This window comes from Phodopus roborovskii, unplaced genomic scaffold (assembly GCF_943737965.1).
Source record: "Phodopus roborovskii unplaced genomic scaffold, PHOROB, whole genome shotgun sequence".
NCBI classification, from domain to species: Eukaryota; Metazoa; Chordata; class Mammalia; order Rodentia; family Cricetidae; genus Phodopus; species Phodopus roborovskii.
Window position 1 is genome coordinate 24,882,338 of NW_026126434.1, and position 16,877 is coordinate 24,899,214.

Below are 16,877 nucleotides of genomic sequence, written 5' to 3' on the forward strand. Positions count from 1 at the left end.
TCCATTGCTGTAGTAAAACAACACCATGGCCCAAAGCAACTCAGGGGCAGGGGTGGCCTATTTGGCTTACAGGTTGCAGACAATAATGGTTCATTGATTAAGGAAAGCCTGAGCAGGAACCAAAGCTGAGACCAAGAAGGAGCACCACCTGCTGGCTCACTCCCTAGGCTTGCTCAGCTACGGTCTCACACAGCCCAGGCCCACTTACCTAGAGCTGGTGCCTCCCATGGCGGGCTGGACCCTGCTCCACCAATTAGCAAGTGAGAAAATATGCCACAGTCCAAGGCACAATTCCTCAATTGAGATTCCTTCTTCCTGAGTACGTCACATTGACAACCAGAGTTAGCCACAATGACTTGAAGCACGAGGAGTGGGTTCTGAAGTGTCACAAACACTACAGTGAGTGCGGGTGACTGCAGTGGGTGTGCATAGACCACATCTGGAGACTGACACCCGGTGTGAGTGTGTGTGTGTGTGTGTGTCAGCAAGCTGAATATTAGCATTTTTAGTCGTCAAGTAAATATGAAGAACTGTCCTCAAGTTAAGTTTTACATTTTATCCCATGCTTGCCACTACAATGGATGGGCGGTAAGAGTTGAGGTCCTTTCCCCAGTCTCCAGAATGTCCTTATCCCTAAGCTGACAGGGGAGTCAGTCCCTTAGCCAATCTTAGAAGAAAGGTGTGCTTGTGTGCTTCCCAGTGTGGGGAAGCCTGTATTCCAGGGAGTCAGCTGGGCTGACCCAGGCAGAAGCCGGAAGTGGGGAACCGGAGGATTGGGTAGTTTGCTTTGTTTGCTGTGTAGCTAGTTCAGGGAGGGGAGCTTGGGGGCATATACAGGGAACCTGTGTACATTTGGGGTTTCTGAACAGAGGCAGCTGTGGGGATGTTAGGAGGTCAGAAATGAGAGCAGAAAGTCTGGCTTAGTTGGGGAGTAGGAAGGTCTGAGTTGGGGAGTGGGAAGGGGATCCAGAGGGACCTTGCAGGGTGGAATGTGGCACTGGAGAGACACCCCCTCCCCCAGGAGGAGAAGCAAAGGAGGGCCCATGTGAATGAGTGGGCCTATATGTGTGGCATGGTGGTTTGGGCATTTGAGAGGAAGCCAGAGGCACCAGAGGGAGGACAGAGCAGAATGAATATGGGGCATTTGCAAGTGAGAGAGCCCAGGAGTCACTCGAGTAGGGGTGGTTTGAGATGCTTAAACCCTGACCCAGGTCACTGTGCCGGAGCATCTGCTCAAGAGGCAGAGTTCATCGCTCCAGCATGGACGTTTTGATGGAAACCAGAAAAGACTCCCAAGTGTACACGTCTCTGGAGACCACAAGCATCCCAGTGTAATAGAACCTGGTATGTTCTGCAGCATCCCCAGGGGACCAAGAGGCGGGGCCTAGAGTTGAGACTCGCCTCTCGTCCTTCTGGGGTCCTCTTTTTAGGAGGCTCCTCGTGGCGTCCACAAACCAGATCACTGAGGACATTCCAGAGGCCAATGACACTGTCCCGATTAGATGCCAGATCTGCGCGAGTACTAAATCGCCAAGTTCCTGCCACCCCACCCCCGCTTCTCCCTGTTCCCGGACGGTGATTGGCAGAGATGCCCTTCCAGTTGCTAGGACACTACCCCAGCCCTTAGCTCCTCCCACACCTCTCGTCCCGCCCTTTCCCGCCACCCTTTTAGGCTGAGAGCCAAGCGGGCCGGGCAGCGTCTCCATGGCGACGCGGGACGCGGGTAGGGGTGGCTGGTACCTGCTTGACAGAGACTCTACTCAGGAGATCCTGGCTGAAACCAGATCATGTCGGACTTGGGCTCCGAGGAGTTAGAGGAGGAAGGAGAGAACGATCTTGGGGTGAGAGCTCCTGGCCAGGGAGGGACTTCTGAGGGTGCGTTGCAGCTCCAGAGCGGGAGGCGTGGGGACCAGAAGGTCGAGAGGCCGGGGACAGGACCACAGCGGCCACACTGGCGGCGGTGCGTCCAGGAAGTCGCTCTGAAAGGTGAAACGCCGTGACGTCTTGTTTCCACCCCCTCCTCGCTCCCATCCCGCCTCCCATTAAAGGCGAAGATTTCTAGGCAGAGGGCATGAGAAAAGAGATGGAGAAGGCTGCTTCTTGGCAACTCCTGTACAGTGCCGAGGTGTCCCGGGCTCTGAAGATTTCACCACATAGGTCTGGATTAGTTTCTCTGAGCAGCTCTACCCCACTGGAGTCACTTTCCTAGGGTAGACTGTAGAGGGGAGGCAAGAGACTCACAGACAACAATGATGTGCTCCTACTTGAGTGCCTTGTGCGATTAAAGGCGTTTGCCAACCACTGCCTGGCACAGCCAGCGCTCTTAACCACTGGGCCATCTCTCCAGTCCCAGGGTCAAAAAAGTTTGAACTGTAAGTCCTTTGACGGGGAGTTTGAAAATGAGAGTAGTGGAATATCTGTGTCTCCTTCCCCTCTCCCTCAGAGCAGAACTTCCCATCAGGGTACAGAGCTCTGCAGACCACAGACTCTCCAGGAAGCCCCATGAAGGAAGAGCCATTCTCTTAGGGTATTTACTCTTTAAGTCCTGAAAGACTGAAGAAAGAGGGAGTTGTCTGTGGAGGCTGGGGACCTGTCCCACCTTTAAGCACTCTTTAAGACTCTTCCTGTGATGACATAGTGCCTCTAGCATTTTCCATTCATTGGTTCATGCTTACAATGCCAGGTTTAGCATAATTAACCACAGGCTCAGATATTGGAGGGAGGGAGTGAAGCTGTGTGCACACTTGCACTAATCTTGAGACCTTGGGCCAGGGCTCTGCCCATCAGGCTTGATTACCCTTCTCACCAGTACAACATTACAGGTGAATACAGTGCTCAAGCTAGGGAGGCTTCAGTGGTACACTACCTGTAAAATGCTTGGTTTGTATTTGGTGCTACTGAACAGCAGCCACAATTAGTTTGATTTCTTCTGCCCAGGAATATGAGGGTGAGCGAAATGAAGTGGGAGAACGGCATGGACACGGGAAAGCGAGATTGCCAAATGGAGACACATACGAAGGACACTATGAGTTTGGAAAAAGAAATGGCCAGGTCAGAATTGGCGACTTAGGAAGCTGGTTTTCTCTATTAAGTATTGTCTTAGTGCACATCAGACTCAGGACTGTATATGAACCGTATCATCGGTGTGTTTCAGGGGATCTACAAATTTAAGAATGGTGCCCGATACATCGGAGAATATATTAAAAATAAAAAGCATGGTCAAGGGACCTTTATCTATCCGGATGGATCCAGATATGAAGGTAACATGCCATCACCATGAAGACGAGTTTTGCTTTTGCTGTATAGACTGCTTCTGTCATTGAGCTTGTCTGTGGATTCTAAAGTGTAAGGAGTATGTTTTCTTCCCGCCACTGGTCTTGTCCCGCTGCAGCACCAGCCCCAATTAACACACTGAGACTCTGTACTAGTTTCTTATCTGCTAGCTCTGTCTTAAGTATTAACCCATTTCTGTTAATGTAAGTATTTCCATGTGGTTTCATCTTACCAGGGAATGGGCTGGCATTGTGCTCTCCAGGGTCTCTCCATCTTGACTCCTCTTTACTACTTCCTGGAATCTTCCTTGTCTCCTAGTCCCGCCCATCTTGCTTTCCTATTGGCCAACAGTGCTTTATTCATTAACCAGTATGAGAAACATATTTACAGAATGACATCTCCCATCCCTAAAGTGCATAAGAAAGCTTAAAGTTCACTAAATTAAGAAAGAAAAAGAAAAAAGAGTTCACTAGATCTACCAGTCACCACCACCACCACCAGCAGCGCGTGCTCCTCCCTCTGTTGTCATAGAGGCTAGACAGTCTTTTAACTGAACATTTAACTGTATGACTGGAGACAGGCAGTGGTGACCCACGTTTTTTTAATCCCAGCACTGGGGGGGGGGTGCAGAGGCAGACCATTATTTGTGAGTTTGAGGCTAGCTAGTCTACAAGAGCTAGTTCCAGGACAGGCTCCACACCTACACAGAGAAACCCTGTCTCGAAAAACAAAACAAGCAAGCAAGCAAACAAACAAACAAACAAAAAACCCCTATATGACTGGTCCTGGGGCAGCACATGCCTTTCTGTAAGCTAGAGACTTAGAGTAAGTGAAAGAGGATTGTAGAGTGAGCACAGACTCTGGGTGTGGCCTAGACCCATGACAGCCTATGGCATCTTCCCTCTGAAGCTGTCTTTGTTTTCTGCTTTTGCCCATCTCTGATGTGTCTTTAGAGTCCCCTCATCTGGGCATTTGCCTTACTATGATGTCTTTTTTCCCAGTCTCCAATTCTTCACATGCCTCATGTCTCAGGAAGACTTATTTCTAAAAACCTACAGTCCCTATGTACCACTGTCACCTGGTGGGTACAAGTCTAATCCAAAAGCCAGGACTATGGGAGAAGGCAGGAAATAGGCTATGGACCTTCAGAAAGCCTATGCTGATTTGTATGTCTGGGTTTTTCTCTACTCTCGTTCCTCTTGTCTCTGGAAAGGGTTTTCTAGTTTCCATCTGATTTCCAAAACAGATCTGTGCCTTCAGCTTTGACTGTGGGGACAGTAGATGTGACACTGCATGCCACCTCTCCTCAGCTTTCTTATCTGTAGCATGCAGATGGAATAGCTTGATATGTGTGTAATGCCTATAGATATTCCTGCCTCCAGGGAAGAGCTAGTTGGCAAGGGCCATGATGCACTTTATGTGATGGCATCACCTTCTAATGATGGTGATATTCCTTAAAATGCAAGCTGTATTCCTACGACTAACACCCAAAAAATCATCTTCAAGGAAAGGAAGGCTTATTTTGACTTTCAGAGATTTTAAGATTGGGTTATTTTTTATTTTATATGCATGGTTACTTTACATGAATGTGTGTTTTACCTGAATGTATGCCAGTGAAATATGGATATACATTGTCCACAGAGGCTAGAAGAGGGCATTAAGCCTTTGGTACTGGAGTTACGGAGTTACAGATGGTTGTGAACCACTATGTGGGTGCTGAGAATTGAACTGGGTCCTCTGCAAGAGCAGCGCGTGCTCTTAACCACTAAACTGTCTCTCCAGCCCTGGTTTTAGTTCATAGACATGTGATCCTGTGGCAAGGCAAAACATCATGATGGGAGTCTTCCATAGACCCAGCTACTTACCTCATGGTGGCCAGGAAACAGAGGGAGGGGGGATGGGCATGCCCCTCCCATGACCTGACTTCTTTCTCTAAGTCCTATCTCTCCAAGATTACATACCTCCCAACATTACTGCAGTTGGGGACCAAGCCTCCACACATGGCTTTTGGGGGGCACCTATCCAAACCACAGCAGTTACCCACCCTGCTTCCAGATAAAACAAACAATAACAACAAAGGAAGCAAAGGAAGGGGTTTCTCCCAGACTCCGAGGTGGGGCAGAGGCGTTTGTGCCTGTGTGTTAAACATGGAACTCAAATTGTTTTGTTCTAAACCTTAGCAGGCTTGGTCGACCAGAAGCACCATCTGCTTTTTAATGAGCGTTGAACAATTTGATTTGGTGCTTAATTTAATTCTTCCCAGATCCCTGGGAGCCTAATCTTGTTACTTTTGATCTTAGTGTAGATGTTAATACAATTTGGGTTACATATAAAGTACATCAAAAGGGGAGGGAGGGGCTTAGGAAGTCTTTGAAGCAGAGTTGGGATTTTACTAAAGATATTTTTGGGGCTGGAGAGATGGCTTAGCAGTTAAGGGCACTAGCTGTTCTTTCAGGGGACCTGAGTTCAATTCTCAGCACCCATATGGCAGCTCACAACAGTCAGTCTGTAACTACAGTTACAGGAGATATGACACCTTCACACATACATACATGCAGGTGAAATACTAGTGCACATCAAATAAAAATAATAAATAATAAAAGAAAGCTATTTTAATGTAGACTTAGGCATGAAGATTAGGAGATACAGAGGTGCTCTATAGTAAGACATACCCAAGTGAGGGTAGTGCTGCCCCACCAAAGGGGGAGGGGTCAGGAATTCTTAATGTGGAGATGAGCCAGCTGGAGAGAAAAGTCTACACACAAAACTGAGCTCAAGAGCGGGTATCCACACCAAGCAGTCCTCTGGCTCTGCAGACAAGGGCTTCCCAGTGAGTCAGTCAATCATGGTACCAGCTACCATAGCCTCAGGGAAGGCTTATCCTTACAAGGCTGTCCTGCACCCCCTGACTCAGATGCAGAGGTCATGCTAGAAGTTTCCAGGCTGCTCACACTTCTGCCTGGGTCATTGCTAACTAGATGTCCCCTAACCGTGTATCCTGGCCAATGATCTTCTCTTATAGCTTGTAGAACTCACAGAAACACTGTTAATTGTTTATTATAAAGGAAACTACAAATAACACTGATGAGTAGTCAGATGAATGGGTATGTAGTGTGAGTTCTAGAATGATCCAGTGTGAGCCTTTGTTCCTATGAAGATGGTGTGCATGGCCATATACATGCCTTCTGCAACTCCAAGTCTCATCAAATCTCACTGTTCAAGGGGTTTTAAGGGCTTAGTTGGCAGACTCCCCCCACCACTCCCCTACACACACTCCAGGTCTGTTGAGAAGACCAAGAATGATGATAGTAGGGAAGAATTGTTTAGAAAATTTCAAAAAAAGTTAAATGTAAATTTAAAGCAGGAGTAATATGTTTCCAAATACCATTCAGGAGCCTTGATTTCTGGCCATTGAAGTATGCAGCAGGCGTAGGCTACCTTCCTCTAAGCAGCCTGCTCCATTGCACAGAGTTTTCTGGGCTGGGTAAGGCCTCCCACAAATTTCTCAAATGGTGTAGCATGTGCTCATGGATCCTCACCAACATGAAATTTAGCGTGTTTGCAGTTTAAGTTTCCACTTTCACTTTTGAAACATTTCTGAAAAATACATGTTTTTCTTGTCATGCTAGCCTGGAGCCCAGCTCCCAAGGGTGGGAGAAGAGAGATGGGCTCCTTTTGTTATGGTCCTTTTTGGGGAAGGAAACCATCTGAAGCAACTGTTCCAGCTGTGGCCGCTTTACCCCAGGGGGTGTTGCAGCAGCTCCGAGCAGCTCACAGAGGCCAATTTTGCATTTCTTGCAGCTCCATAAACAGTTCCAAATTGGCCTCAGTGGGAATATTCCACTGTAGAAACTGGCAGATGCTGTAGACTTGGATACAATGCTGCCACTGAAGGTTCAGGACAACCCCCAGATCTTTATCCATGGTGTGCACTGCCCCACGATCACTACAGAGCTGACACCAAGTTGTATATTTTGGTTAATTATCTTAATTTTTGGATACTCCATCTCTCTTACTCATGTTCCTGTGTCACATCATGTCATGGGACCCAGTCCTCTTTAGGCTACTCTGTGCTGAGCTACCTGAAGTCCTGTTCTTGCTTCTGTCCCAGGCTGCTGGTCACATCCTTGTTGGCCTCTGTCTTCATTGGGCTTGTGGGGTCATGTGCTGTCCATTTGTGCAAATGTCATAGCTCACAAGGTGACCAGAATGTTTTATTAAGTAAATATTGGAGAAGTGAGGAAAATTCTATAGAATTCCCAATTTTGGATAATTAACACTTTTGTTAGCATAGTGTGGGTTCTTTCAGTGTATGTGGAAGTGTTTCTAGCATTTGTGTAAAACAGAAGTTCACACACATTCTAGGGTCCTCTTTAAGGAAAAGGATATAAAATTGCTATAAAAGTGAACTTTCATTTGTAACATGCCATAAACGACATAGAATTTAAGCAGGCAGGCATCCTGGGGTGTGTTTTTAATTAATGGTGGACATCCTGATAGAATTCTAGAGTTAGCTTTCTTCTACCACTGCTTTGGCTTTTCTTTAGCACTGGGGATGGAATCCAGGACCTCCTCTGTGCAAGGCAGGCATCTTCTGCTTGTGCTAGCCAGTATTCTTTCCATAACAAAACAGAAATTACCCCATTCTCTTGAAACAAACTCATCTCAATTAGTTTTTAATTATTCGTAGTTGTACTTCCATACTAGGAAGTTCCATCCAGTTAGTATTCTAGAAAGTTCTATCTGCGTGCTGATTTTGCTCTTGGTCATATGTGAGGTTTTAGGTAATGTCCACCTTGGAAACACACTGCTTGGTTTCTTTCCTGTGTGAGCTGTAAGAGTTGAGGAGTTTTTGAGAGGCTGATTTCAAATCTCCTTTGGCTGATAACTGTTGCTGACCTTGTTGTCAAGGCAAAGTGTTCCAGGCATCATGCTGTTTTTCCAGTGTTGGGGTTTTCTGTCAAGTTTATGAGAAATTAGCAGGCCCCCTGCCCCCATGGAGGGGAATGGGCAGGCCACCCAGGTCAGGAAAGGGAACCTGTGAGGGAGAATAAAGGAGCTGGCAAGAGAGCATGTGCCCAGGTCGGAGACAGAGTGCTGAGGCTAGATGATCAAACCTTGGAGATGCTGCTGAGTTGCCAAGCACCTGAAAGGCTAATGGAGTATGTCTGGGATCACTGACAGTGGGTCAGACAAGCTTGTTTGAACCCCGACCATATGCCCACCTACTTGCAAAAGCATGTAAGTGACTGGGATCCACATCACAAGCATATCCCTCCCCCCTACTTGGCCCTCCTTAGCTAGCTCTCCCTGAAGCTGGCACAAGAGGGGGATATGGAGGGAAGTCAGAGAGGAGAGAGGCAGTAGGCTTAGCTCTATGGCTATAAGGTTGTAAGGTTCTCTCTTTTGCAAAACACATTGCTTGGATCCTGCTGCACTTGCAGGGGCCATGGCATCAGTCCATTCTTTTCACCTGGTTTTGTGCGTGTGTGTTTTCCTTTGCAGGGGAGTGGGCAGATGACCAGAGGCATGGCCATGGCGTGTACTACTACATCAATAATGACACCTACACAGGGGAGTGGTTCGCTCATCAAAGGTTTGGTTTCTACCTGATGCCTCAGGGTGTGTGTGTGTGTGTGTGTGTGAGTGTGTGTGTGTGTGTGTGTGTGGTATAAGAACAGGATGATAGCCACTTGAGACAGTTCCATGCTGCAGGGCAGGTGTGTAGGGGAGGTATTGCTGAGAGGGCAGAGGAGGGACTACTGTCTCCTCCTAGTGGGCCAAGACACATGGGCCCTCCATCCACAGCCTCGGGGAGTGAAGGCACAGAGGGTCAATCTAGTGGAGAGAGAGCCAGCAACCCTGCATGGAAATTTGTTCATGTACAGGCGGCTGGCCCCTATATGTTAGATGATGCTGGCTCCATGCTAGTGTTAATGTCCCATGTGTCCATGTGTAGATGGCATGCCAAGCCTTCAAGTGGACACAGATACTGGAAACAAGTTGCCAATGAGCTGGCATCTACTTATGTCCCCCCTCAGTCTTAGGGTCAGTGCTGCATATTGGACAGTGACCAAGTGCCCTTGTCTTGTTTTCACCAGGCACGGGCAGGGCACCTACTTCTATGCAGAGACTGGCAGTAAGTACGTCGGTAGCTGGGTGAATGGGCAGCAGGAAGGTGCTGCCGAGCTCATCCACCTGAACCACAGGTACCAGGGCAAGTTCATAAACAAAAATGTAAGTCAGTGTGCCATGTGCTAACACTAAACATTCAGAGGGGTCCCTCCGTTCCCACCAGATGAGCTGTGCTACTCCAAGCTCTTCTGGTGCCCACCGAACACAGAGTGGGGTGGGGTAGGGTGGGGTGGAGTGGGATGGGGTGGGGTAGAGGCAGAAAGCTGGGCTTGTTTCCCTGGGCTCCAGTAGCATTTGTATCTCTATTAAGTCAGTGCCCTTGGTACCAGGGCATCTTCTGTTGGCTGTGTGCTCTTGCCCTGTGGTTAACCATGTCAAATGGGAGGGGTGTCCTAGAACTACCCTCATGCCAGAGGCCAGCCTGCCACTCCTAGCTGGGAGGGCTTGAAGGGCTCAGAGTGCTTGCCCTGAGTCTGGAGATCCCCACACCCTCACCAGATGCTGTTCAGTAGGCCCTGGCTTGGTGACTGTTCTGTGCAAAGTAGGGAAGCTGAGGGGAAACTCAATAGTTGCAGCTTTCTACCCAGGCATTCATGTGAGCCGGCATTGCTCAGGGCTCGAGGGAGACTCCCCAGAGAGAGTTTGCTGAGCACACTGACATGGAAACTGAGATGGTGTATGGTCAGATACATCTATCACCTCTCTTCAGACTCTCTGAATGCCCCATTTCATTTACATTAACTTGAGCCTCAACGGTTGGGGAAATCAATACTCTAGACTAGACTAGACTGAAAAGGGAGAGCAAACCTGGAGGCTTTGCTCTGTCATTAAAAGGCTTATAGTTATACAAACCGCGAAAGAACACCCAAATTGTGAAGTGTTTAGTGCTAGCATCTCTCTCCCCCCCAGTTGCCCCTCCCTGCTCCTCCCTCAGGACCTCTGTATATCATGTGTGCATGAACACACACACACACACACACACACACACACACACACACACAATCACTTATGCAGAATCAGTTTTGAGAGTTGGTGAGGTACCAGGACACAAAGGCTATCATCTTGCACATCTGGGCATGTGGGATAAAATGCAGAGGTGTGTTATCCCTATTCCCTCCTCCCCCTGCAGTTTAGACAGAGGTCCTGCCTTGGCTCAGCAGGTCACACCTCTATGCTGCCATTCTGTTCTATAATACCAGCAAGCCATCTGACCAGATCCCTAGTAGGTTTTGTAATGCAGGGTGGGAGGGCTTCCCCTCTGCTCTGACCCTTAAAGGGAAAGGAACTTCAAAATGGCCTAAGCTACATTCAGGTTCCCTGTTTCTGCTTTTGTTAGCTTGCCTGTTAGGACTCCACCCCCACCCCACTCACCTTACCTGAAAACATGTTCCATCCTATAGACAGAGGTCATGTCTGACCCTGGAATGAAAGCCAGCAGACTTAAGTTATTGGTCATTTTGTCTTTTGATAAATGCCTTTATATAGACTAGAGTCCTAGTTACCTTTCTGTTGTGATGAACACCATGACCAAATACAATTTAGGAAGGGAAGGTTTGTTTCATCTCACAGGTCACAGCTCATTGTTGAGGGAAATCAGGGCAGGAATTGAAGGGGGACGTGGGGAGCTCCAGCAGTGGAGGAGCTCGAAAAGGAGACCACAGAGGAACACTGCTTACTGCCTTCTTCTCGGGTCATGTTTGTTATCTTTCTTATACAGCTCTGGCTCACCTGCCTGTGGATGGTGCTGTCCACAGTGAACTGGGCCCTCCTACATCAATTAACAATTAAGAAAATACACCACAGGCCAATCTGACAGGGCACTTCTTTACTGGAGGTTCTTTCTTCACAGGCATGTCAAGTTGACAATCAGGATGAGCCATCACAGCTTGATACCAGGATTGCTGACTATAAAGGGTTGCTATTCTGAAACTAATGCACAAATTCACTCCCTCACCAACAGAACCTGAGTCCCCATGTAGGATTCTCACGACTTTGGATGTATCTGCTACATCCTTTGCTTTTTTTCCCCCTCCCCGGAATCTGATGTATAAACATTTTTTTTTTTCTCCTAAATTGTGTATTTCCCTGGTTATGAGCTGGGCCAGGCATCTTTTGCCCTCTAAGCACTTGTTTGTGTTTCTTTCTCAGAAGTGCCCCCATCCCTGTCCTTGCTGACAAGTCATTAAAAACAGGGCGAGGAGGGATGGAAACAGGAGGCAGACTAGAAGGAGAACAAGTCATTGAACACTCGGCCAGGACATTGCTGGCAGTTAATGAAGAAATGAGTGGCAAAAATGGGCCAAGAAACTAGATAACTAGATAAGCTCACCCAAATCACATCACTGGGCAGCAAAGTCTGAGAAGGCGACAGATGCTACTGTCAACTAATGGCTGAGGGAACTGCTAACGGTTGTGTTTTTAAAAGTCCTACTTGCTTTACCACTTTATAAAAGGGACAGGGAACAGTAAAATTAGTTTGTCCTTGAGCAAAGAGAGAAAGGTATTTTCCAGAAGGAATATTTAAATGTCACCATGAACGAAACTAATCAAAATAGGTGACTATCTAGGAATGCAGAAATGAGGATAGAGGTCCTTAAACAGACTCACAGGGAAGAATAGTTTTCATTTCATAAGAAGGAAAGTAACTGACAGCCCAGCTGAGAGACTTTGAACCACCCTGAGCTATGGAGTAAGACATAGTGTCAAAACAGCATGCTCATGCTAACGCTTGGGCAAAAAACAGTGTTGGCATGGCAACGGTGAACATCAGTAAACAAGTAAGGCACATTATAATTCATGATCCAAGGTGAAATCAAATGTCAGGTTGATAACTGGTGACGTGTAAATATGGGGAGTGGTTCGCACTGGGTTTCTAAGTCAAAGCGGTGACAGTGGGTGCCATTGTGACTTGGTTTTTGTTTTAAAACACACACACACACACACACACACACACACACACAAACAAAAAACCCAGTGAGATGGATCAGTGGGTAAAGGTACCAGCTGCCAAGCCTAACAACTTCAATTTGATACCTGGGTCCCATACAGTGGCACGAGAGAACCGACTCCTGAAAGTTGTCCTCCAACTGCTACACACATGAGTAAATAAATGATTTTAAAATACTTTGTACTAAATCCAGTGTTATAACAAACAGATCAAAGCATTGGGAGCTGGCCTCTTTCTAGTCATCGGATATATTTCTGATTACCTTTTAAATGCAGTAGAACATGGCTCTGAGACCTTAAAAAATGAACCCTTTAACAGTTCCATTAGCCTTCAGTTGGCAAAAGCACTCTGTAACCGCTCTCAGACTTTGCATGGTGAGGTCATTTGGGTGGGCTCTCCGGGCATGGCACTTAGGAAGTCTTTTGTACTTTCTGTCCTACGTGGACCATGAAGAATGGAGTGCATTGAGTTCCTTTCTCCCCATAGCCCGTCGGTCCTGGAAAGTACGTGTTTGACATTGGATGTGAACAGCATGGTGAATATCGCCTAACAGATATGGTAAATTGAAGAATATGCGTCGCCCCTGTTTCCAAGGGCTAAATATCTGCCCGGTCACATTGATCCCATTAGGTAAAAGGTGACTGACTGGCTTTGAGCGTGCTCCTGAGCAGCTCAGCTGCTTAAGCCATACATGTCATTTCTCAGTGCCTGCAGGAGTTAGAGCTAACCTTGAGTTTCGACAGGTGACAGTCCCAGAATGGCAGCTGAATGTAGTAACTGTCAGCACAAATGTTGGTGGCTGTTCATGTCCCATGGGTGACCCGCTCTTAAATCCTAGTTAGCAAATACGTTCCTTTGCTACATTTAGCACAGATGTTAATACCAGATTGACATTCTCTAGCTGGCATGAGTATCATCGTTTTTAGGCACTCCTGTACAGATGTGTGTGAGGTGTCTGTGTGGGTTCTTGATGTGTGCACCCAGGCACAGGTCTGTGTGAGGTGTCTTTGTGTGTGCTCCTGGTGTGTTAATGTCTGACTATGCCTGGAGAGTTAGTAAATTTCCATCTACAGCTGTTCCCACCCATGTCCTTGAGGTTTTGCAGACTCGTTAGGTTGATGTTTTGATCTCTGGAACTTTTACAAAGCTGCAGAATTGAGGAGTTGGCATATGCTTGCAAAAAAAAAAAAAAAAAAAAATTGACACATGTTAGCCCAGTCCCCGGAGAAATTACATGTGTATGAATGTTGACCTCCCAGTCCACTTTTGTTGAATCTGATCTCTGCATCCATGTCAGGAGAGCCCCTGTGTTTGAGCATTTCCCCACTATCATGTGAAATCTTGGGCTTCTTAGGACTTTAAGTCATTGTTGCTTTATGATTTACACGGAAGAGCTTGGGACTGGAGAGTAGCAAGGTTTGAAAACCTTGTCTCTTCAGTCACCCTCAGCTGCTGAAGGACATGCCAAGCCTGAGAGCCCCACACAGTATCTTGTCTGTCTCCAGCTCTTAGATGATGCCACTGGTAGTCACAATTGTTCTGGTCAGGAAGGGTGTCACTGAAAGGCTCAAGCCCCAGTTCAGAGCCCATCTTTTCCCTGTGGTCATTTACTATCCCAGACCATATGATAGTAATGTTGATGACTTTGTTTTTTCTTTTCTTTTTTCTTTTTTGTATTTAAAATAGGAAAGAGGAGAAGAGGAGGAAGAGGAAGAGGCATTAGTAAGTATCATTCCAAGATGGAAAGCTCTCAAGATCACAGAATTGGCACTGTGGACGCCAACCCTCTCTGAGGAGCAGCCTCCTGCTGAGGGACCAGGCCAAGAAGAAGCGCCTGGAGCTGCTGGTAAAGAGCACCTGGGTTGTCAGGGCAGGTGCCCCGGGCAGGTGCCCTGGGGTTGTTAGGGATATGCACACCTGTCCTCAGACCTGGTGTAGCTAGTCTTTCTGGGAAATGGCCTCTGGGTCAGTTTGGGTGCAGGATGCAATAAGGCCAAGCATTTGGGATGGGAGTCTCCCAGGGAGTAGAGGGAAAGAATGCCGATCAGCTGGATCCAGGACATGTGCAGCTATGATGTAGGCCTCAGCAACCCCAGCAGCCAGAGTTCATTTGGTATTGCTTCTCTGTGGGTGTGACTTGGGTTGGGCAGCCAATAGCAGATAGAGTCACATGTCCCTGTTGGAAGAAGGATGGAGGCAGCATTTCTCTGGATCCGTTGTACAGTGGTCCCATGCAGGAAGTTGGGAGATGGGACAGGGTGATCTGATGGCCAGGTCTGGGTTGGAGCCTGAGGGCTGGGAAAGGAGGCCCCCATTCTCAAGAGGGCCCACTTGACACACGTCTGCACTCATGTTCCCTGATGACCTCATTCTGTCACCCATTACTGTCTTCATCCCAGGTACAGGTGACCCCTCAGATGAAACCCAGGGTCTGGTAGAAGGTTTTGAGGGCGAGATAGATACGAGGACTGGAGAGGAAGACATGGACACATTCCGAGAGGAGAGCCGAGAGAACAGTTATGAGATGGACCAGGGTAAGAATGCTTGCCCTGCAGAGTGGGCGGAGCCTGTGTGAGGCCAGCAGGTCCCCCCTGTGCGGGTCCCCCCCCCCCAGGAGCAGGCTTCTCAGGCCTCAGGCCAGGGCGAAGGGCCAGGGCGAAGGATGAGCCTGGGGAGACCAGCGTAAGTTCACCCGAAGTCCAGCTTGTCTCCCAGTTGAGCTTGACCATGGCAGGAACTGGCCTGGTATGATGGGTTCTTAACGCTCTCCCCAGAGGGAGAAAGCTAGATGTGGTTGGGAATAGTTCTGTCAAAGTGGTTTCAAGAGAGACAATCTGGAAACTTATACCTCCACAGTCTACAGAGTGGGGATCCCATCTGTAGTGGGGTTCCTGGAATCTTTGCAAAATCTTTCCCCATGGGGCTCCTTTGATTGAATCAGGTGGGGTTCTCATCTCCTGAGCTAAATCTGGTCTTGTTCTCAGGAGAGGGGTGAGGGACAGCCTGTGTACCCAAGGCTGCCAGCTCTCCTGGTTACAGGGAGCATAATGGGGTAAGGACCTGTCTTAGTTAGGGTTTTTATTGCTGTGAAGAGACTTGATGACCACAGCATTCACTTGGGGCTGGCTTACAGCTCAGAGGTTGTCTATGGTCATCATGGTAGGAAGCTTGGTGGTGATCAGGCTGACATGGTATGGCGTAGGAACTGAGAGTTCTATGCCCAAATGGGCAGGCAGCAGGAAGAGAGCATGAGCCACTGGGCCTGGCTTGAGCTTCTGAAACCTTGCCGCCCTCCCCACACTCATGCTTCCCCCAACAAGGCCACGCCCATTACAACAAGGCCACGCCCATTACAACAAGGCCACGCCCATTAAAACGAGGCCATGCCTAATAGTGCCACTCCCTATGGGCCTATGGAGTCATTTTCATTCAAACCACTACAGGGCTCCTTTTGATTTGATTTTGGCTGTAAATTAAGAAGGAGCATATTTCCCATTCTTTACAAAATATGGGAAACAACAAAACCAGGCAAAACTAGTTTTCTGTGTAACTGCTGGGAACACACACACACAGTCTTAGGCTTTTCCCAGCAATAACTAATGTGAGCATTGTAATAACACACCTAAGAGGCAGCATCCATTGAGCAGATGCTGGTGCTGCCTGTGATTCCCCGCAGGTGCAATGCCTGCAGGGCCCTGTGTGCACTCAGAGCTGTGGCAGTCCTGCATCCTTCCTTTGGGCTCCTAACAGCAGACAAATTACACCTGCACATTCGCATACACCTCTGGGTCGCTGGCACACTTGGTGTCTCCACGAGAGGTGATAACTCATCCAGGAAGGGTCAGCTCCAGATAAGTGAAGAGGCTGAGAGGCAGAGAGAAAGGGCAGAATGGGAGTGAGAGGAGATTCCAGACAGAAGCACAGCCTGGGTGGGGGGGCTTGGGCAAGGGTTATAGCTTTCTCCTGCACCCTCACTTGGCTTCTCATGGTGGCCTTGGGACTGGATCCTCATCTCTGTGCGCGACTGAGGGGTCCTGGGAAACATAAGCCTCAGGCTGGGTGCTCAAGACCTAGGGGGACCACTGGAAGATGAGTATCCCCAAAACAAATGAGGGAGAAAGGAAGCAGGGGACAGAAATGAAGAGTGCCTAGGATCAGGTTCAGGGAGGCTGGGCTCAGTGCATGATTGTCCCTGAGTGAGCCCTTGGCCCAGGGACCCCAGTGCCCACAGGAAACAGGGCTAAATGCTTAAACAGTTGTAATCGTTAAAAGTTTTTATCATTAACTTTTATGTTTTTCTTGTGTTTTCTTTTCTTCCCAGGAAATGCAAACTTTGATGAAGAACAGTCAGACCTCCTCCAGGACTAAGATGGAGGAGGCGAAGAACACAGCTACAGGCCGGCTGTGCCTTAGTTAACTCCAGTCAGCTGGGTCGCTTAGCACCCACCGGGCTGTCAATCTTTCTTTCTCAGTTGTTGTTTTGTTGTTGGAAATAAATCTTCCAGTGTTCAGTGTTTGTGAA

General features: G+C 48.0%; 2 protein-coding genes across 2 annotated transcripts in view; one reads left to right on the forward strand and one right to left on the reverse strand.

The window, feature by feature from the left end:
• The window catches only part of Slc37a1 (solute carrier family 37 member 1), a 57,363-nt gene extending 55,473 nt beyond the window's left edge, over window positions 1–1,890 (reverse strand). Inside the window, exon 1 of the mRNA XM_051187045.1 lies at window positions 1,741–1,890. The gene's annotated coding sequence lies outside the window, so the exon portion shown is untranslated. The remainder of the gene's footprint in view (window positions 1–1,740) is intronic.
• On the forward strand, window positions 1,693–16,877 carry Rsph1 (radial spoke head component 1). Its single transcript, XM_051187055.1, has 9 exons — window positions 1,693–1,841; window positions 2,938–3,051; window positions 3,155–3,260; window positions 8,779–8,869; window positions 9,375–9,510; window positions 12,842–12,913; window positions 14,042–14,201; window positions 14,755–14,889; window positions 16,677–16,877. The coding sequence occupies exons 1-9, from the start codon at window positions 1,788–1,790 to the stop codon at window positions 16,721–16,723; spliced, it is 915 nt and encodes a 304-aa protein (XP_051043012.1). The 5' UTR covers window positions 1,693–1,787; the 3' UTR covers window positions 16,724–16,877.

What these genes read in the sequence shown, in the direction of transcription:
- Rsph1 (XM_051187055.1), top strand. Translation starts at nt 1,788, where the DNA reads ATGTCGGACTTGGGCTCCGAGGAGTTAGAGGAGGAAGGAGAGAACGAT. An exon ending in GAGTGGTTCGCTCATCAAAG is followed by an intron (nt 8,870 to 9,374) that starts GTTTGGTTTCTA and finishes TGTTTTCACCAG; the next exon opens with GCACGGGCAGGGCACCTACT. An exon ending in AATATCGCCTAACAGATATG is followed by an intron (nt 12,914 to 14,041) that starts GTAAATTGAAGA and finishes TATTTAAAATAG; the next exon opens with GAAAGAGGAGAAGAGGAGGA.